The sequence below is a fragment of the Argiope bruennichi genome, chromosome 8 (genome assembly GCF_947563725.1).
Source record: "Argiope bruennichi chromosome 8, qqArgBrue1.1, whole genome shotgun sequence".
Lineage (NCBI taxonomy): Eukaryota > Metazoa > Arthropoda > Arachnida > Araneae > Araneidae > Argiope > Argiope bruennichi.
The window spans coordinates 73091352-73097351 of NC_079158.1; the positions used below are offsets into that span (position 1 = coordinate 73091352).

General features: G+C 33.5%; 1 protein-coding gene across 1 annotated transcript in view; it reads right to left on the reverse strand.

The window, feature by feature from the left end:
* Positions 1-5572, reverse strand: part of LOC129981717 (cytochrome P450 4V2-like) — a 32696-nt gene extending 27124 nt beyond the window's left edge. Inside the window, exon 1 of the mRNA XM_056092670.1 lies at positions 5351-5572. Within this exon, the coding sequence (XP_055948645.1) occupies positions 5351-5537 (187 nt within the window). The 5' untranslated portion in view covers positions 5538-5572. The remainder of the gene's footprint in view (positions 1-5350) is intronic.
* Between the last annotated feature and the right edge of the window lie 428 nt (positions 5573-6000).

Genomic DNA, 6000 nt, shown 5'->3' on the forward strand with positions numbered 1-6000 from the left:
GTTAAATTTGATTCAACAATGGATGTGATTGGCCTACCAATGAGAAAATGTCCAGGTGTCAGAATTTCCAGATCGTCCATGTCACTAGACAAAGGAGTAATAGGACGGGAATTCAAAATTCCTTCGATCTGATGCAGAATAGTAAAAAATTCCTCATATGTTAACTTTGAAACTCCAACAACACGTTTGAGATGGTATTTGAAGGATTTGACACCTGCCTCCCATAAGCCACCAAAGTTAGGTGCTCTGGGTGGAAGAAATTTCCATTGAATGCCCTCTTCAGATAAAAAATTTGATAAATATTCATCATGTTTAGTTACAATAAGAGCTAATCTCTTTAATTCAGAATTACCACTTACAAAATTCTTACCATTATCACTAAAAATAAATTGCGATTTACCTCGTCTTGAAAAGAACCTTTTGAGGCATGCAATGAATGCTTCAGAAGTTAGATCAGAAACAATATCTAAGTGAATACATTTAGTAACCATACAGATAAATATACAAACATAAATTTTATGATATAAACCTTTCCTTTGACCTTTATACTTTATGAAAAACGGTCCACAGAAGTCGATACCTGTACAGTTAAAAGGAGAATTTACATTCACACGTTCTTTTGGCAAATTGCCCATAATTTGTTCATTAGTCAAAGGTTTTGCTTTGAAACAGGTAATACAACTGTGGACAATTTTTCTACAAACATTCCTTCCATTTAAGGGCCAGAATTCTCTACGAACACAATACAATAAATTTTGTGGCCCAATATGCAAATTTTTCAAATGAAAATACATAACAATACTTTTTGTTAAATTACTTTTGTCAGGTAAGATAACTGGATGTCTCTGGTCAAAATTTACACTGCTGTGTTGAATACGACCTCCTACTCTCAAAAATCCATCTTCATCAAGAAAAGGATTTAGATTTTTAATCTTACCTGTGGGTTGTTTTCCATGAAGAAGTAAATTTATATCACTCTGAAATGCAATTTCTTGCACAGATTTTACCAAGAATGATTTACCCCTTTGTAATTCTACTGTAGAAAGAGGTCCATACAACCTATTCTTAGGATTTCTTAAATTGTTACAAAACCTAAAAAGAAAACTTACAATACGAATTAATTTAGAATATTTGTTAGTAATACATAAAAGTAAATCTAAAAATGTAGCATCCACACTTAAAGTTAGAGTCTTAGTAGTCTCTCCTTTCAGTTCATGAAAATATTCGTCATCAGTAGGAATGTTACTTTCATCACTAAGTTCAACAGTAACTTGTTGAAGAAACTGTGGACCATTCCACCACAAATGATTGTTCATAAGGTGATGAGGAGTCATACCACGGGAAATAATATCAGCAGGATTTTCACAAGTTTTTACATGGTGCCAGGAAAATTCTTTCGCCAGCTCTTGGATGCGGGAAATTCTATTTGACACAAACACCTTAAGCAGATGCAATGAAGTATTAATCCAGGCCAGCACTATAGTCGAATCTGAGTAGAGGCAAATTTTATCTATTTTCAGGTTAAGAGATGACACAGTTTTAGAAGCGAGCTTAGCAAGAAGCTCAGCAGCACATAGCTCAAGACGGGGTATTGTCATCACCTTAATAGGAGCAACTTTAGATTTGCTGCATAGTAGAGAAACCTTCACATGATTCAATATAGTAACACAACGAAGATAGATGACTGCACCATAAGCATCTTTCGATGCGTCAGCAAAACCATGTAGTTCAACTTCCTTGATGGAGTCAGTTAGAATGCAACGAGGAATCTGCATCTTTGTAATATCCCCTAAACAATATCTGAATATTTCCCATTCGTGCTTTTCCTGATGTGGTAACACTTGATCCCATTCAATTTTGCGTAGCCACAATCTCTGGAGGAAGATCTTTGCCTTTACTGTCACTGGTCCTAGAAGACCAAGTGGGTCAAAAAGTTTAGCTATATCAGTCAAAACAGTTCGCTTTGTGGGAATGCTAGTTGATGGAGTGACATTGAAACCAAAGCAGTCTTCTTTTGGGTTCCATTTCAAGCCAAGTGTTTTAATTGTATTTTTATCAGAATCACCAAACTGATAACCTTGATCTTCAGATGGAACAGATTCTAAAAGCATTTCATTGTTTGCACACCATTTGTGCAAATCCATGCCACCAGCTTTTAGAAGAGAAATCAATTCTTGCTGTAATTTTATTGCAGTAGAAACGTCATCTGCACCAGAGAGAACATCATCAACATAAAAATCTTTTAAGGTTACAGCAGATGCTAAAGGAAATTTGTGTTGCTCATCTATTGCTAATTGGTTTAGCACTCTCGTAGCTAAGTAGGGAGCAGATTTGGTGCCGTATGTAACTGTAAGAAGCTTATAAAATGAAGGTTCCTCAGAACTCCTAGTTTTCCAAAGAATGCATTGAAAATTACACTGCTCAGGATTAACCCAAATCTGTCTGTACATTTTCTTGACATCAGCAGTAAATGCAACCTTGTGCTTTCGGAATCTCAATAAGATTGAAAACAAGTCATCTTGAACAACACCTCCTTTTAGCAAACAGTTATTCAAAGATACACCTGAAGTAGATGCAGCTGAGGCATCGAAAACTACACGTAACTTTGTTGTAGTACTATCAGCCTTGTAAATGCCATGATGAGGCATGACATATTTTACATTGTCACTATTATCTAATTTTTGCATATGACCCAATTGTTCATATTCTTTCATAAAATTACAATAAAGATTAGAAAAATTCGGATCATTATTTAATCGCTTCCAGAGACTATCTAATCTTTGTTTTGCAGTTTGAATGGAATTGCCTAATTGCATATTCTTCTTAAGAGGAAGGTTAACAATATATTTACCTTGCTCATCCCTACGATAAGTTTGCACGAAATTTTCTTCGCATTCTAATTCTTCTTTGTTTTTAGATGTAGGTGTATCTAAAATATTTTCAACTTCCCAAAATTTCTTTAACAAATTATCTAAGTTATCTATTTGAGAGATTAAACCACAATGATGTGATTCCTGTTTACCTTGAATTGTTCCACTTAGTATATGTCCAAATACAGTTTCTTGCAAAATTAAGGAATTATTTATATCAAATCTATTTTCTTTTAAGATACGAAAGAATATTTCTGCCCCTATTAATATATCCACTTTTTTGGGGGAAAAGAATTCCGAATCTGCTAATTGGACGTAAGGCGGAATTTCTATTCCTTCTAAATCAATAAATGTGGATGGCATTAGATCTGTGATTTTCGGAATGACCAAGAAATCTAGTGTTGCAGTAAAAGAACCATCCGAGTTCAAAGTAGTGGAGGTACTTTTTCTTTTCACATTAAGAGTAGTATCGGAAATCCCTGATATTGGAACATTTATTTTTTCTTTCTTTAAACCAAGTGCATTGGCGAAATCAGATGTCATCAAATTACACATGCTTCCAGAATCTAATAAAGCCCTACCCTTTCTGACAGTTCCGAAACTATCCAAAACATAAACAACAGCCGTAGCTAGAATGACTCTTTTCTCCTGCGTAACGAAACAGGAAGTCAGGGGGGAAGGGTTGCACGACGAACAGGGGTCAGCAACTGAGGGAGTCTGCCTTGAATTTATTGAGGATGAGTCATCGCTTACTGTGGACACCTGCATCCGGTGTAATAGAGTATGATGCTTTGCTTTGCAAGTGAAACAAGTGTGTTTCGATTTACATTGAGCGATTTTGTGAGATCCGAAACAATTTAAACATAAATGTTTTTCTCGAACAGTTTCATATCGCTTTTGCGGGGATAATTGCAAAAACTGATCGCATTTATGCAATGGATGATCAGCGTTTCTACACAGTATACAATACTTGGGATTATTCGATGGCTTAACAAATAGAGTTCGTGCTTTATTTTTCTGTTCACTAACATCCGAATATTTAGATTTGTATGGAATATTGTGCCCAATGGCATTTAAAACTTGATATCTTCTTTCTAAAAATTCTATGAAATCATCAAAATCAGGAACTTCCTTGTTTACTAAGGAAAGTTCAAACTGCTTTCGAGATTCGCGGTCTAATTTTTGCAAAATTATATTTATTAAAATAGCATCTGACAATTCATTACGTTCATATTTTAAAACATTTAATGCTCTTAAATTTTTAAGAATACAATCTATTAAATTGCGTAAGTCTTTCGCGGATTCATGAACAATTTTTTCTTGATTAATTATATTTTTGATATGGGTGTCTACAATTACACGTTTATTTTCGAATCTTTCTACTAAAGCTTTCAGAAGGGAATCATATGTATCTTCAGACGTTTCTATCAATTTTGCATCGTTTCTCAAACATGAACGTAAATAGTAGCACTTTTGGTTTTCAGTTAAATTGGGATTATCATTTATTAAATTTAGGAATTGTTGCTTAAAGGAATTCCATTCTTCTATTTTACCGTTAAACAATGGAAGAGGTATTTCCGGTAATCTAATTGAAGTAACTTTATCTATGGACTCTTTAATAATAGCACCATTTGTAGAATTAGAAACAGAAGTAGATTTGAGATCATGTAAAATGGATTTGAGGCTTACCTCTATTTTCAAAATTTCATCCTCGAGTTCGGATAGATTGGATTCCACTTGATCAAAGTCATTGTCCGACACAGTCCTATAATATTCGTTTCTCAGTTCTTCAAATCTTGTACTTGTTCTCGAAAGAATATCCAGTTGGGTAATCACTGTCGATTCAGTTAAATGCTCTCTTTTTTCAATGAATGTTCGCAATTTTGTCAACTGTGCTCTAATACTCCCCTTTCTTCTATTTAAGACAACTAAATCACTTGCCATAACTAATTTGAATGGATATCAAATCGAAATCCAGTGCGCTCAGGCTCCGACGGACCAAAAATGTTGTGGAGGTCTATGATGGCTCCACAATTGAGATTGAGAACTAAATAATGCGGTGTAACTAATTTAAATAAACTAAGGAATTGCGGTGTAGCTATAAGGATGAAAACGATGCTTCTATAAAATGCGGTTTATTTCTATGAGAAGGGGCATGGAGTCAACCCCACTACCAACGGTAAGCATCGCGTTCCGAGTTCTTAACAGTTCTGGCGGGTCATGACCCCGCGCAGTTACAAAAAAGGAGCAACCCTAGAATGGGCGCTTGCCAACTTGGCGCGTTGGTAGCAAAGTACTGAACAGAATTTATTTTTAAATGGATTAAAAATTATGTAATTATTTTTACATGAAATATCCAAATAAGTATAAGATATTAAAATTATTGAGTGCAGATTAGTCTAATTTAAATTCAAAGTTCATACTGATTTAATTAATAAATGAAACCTTTGTTCAACTTCCAAAATAAAAAAAATACTTACTGAGATGTATCGAGTCTGTAGATCCTAAATGTCTAAAATCTATCAATTCCCCAATATCTCCAAGAATATTAAAGACACTCGGTTTTCTTCCTGGCATCAACCTGCTATACTTATATCTCCAAAAAGAACATTTTAAAAAGAACGCGAAAAACATCCCTATAAATATGTAAATTATAAGCAGCAGCATTTTATATATCTTGCACACAAGATTTCAAACTAACTCTTAATGTATACTTCTTTAATATTGTTCTCTTTTATAATATAATATTTCATAACATAAAGTAAGGGAAAATTATGTATCTTAGACTCGATTAACGTGACACAAACTGTAATCTTAAGGGAAGCGGAAAATTTTATAAAAGAGTCATATGCAATCTTTTGTATTGTTCGTATTAAATGTAATAGATCTAAACTTTTGATTTTAAAATATAAATAATGAAATTTAAAGATAATTACATTTCTAACTATTCGAAGTGCTTCTAAATTAAGGAAGTTTTACCTCATTTAACTAAATTTTACCTAATCTTTTCTATAATTTAGCCATGTTGCAAATAACTATTCAATTTAAATGTAGCAAGATGCATTTTTTTAATAAAAATGAAGCGTTTATATATAATAAACGTAGAAAGTTAATGTTAATTCCTTTGTCT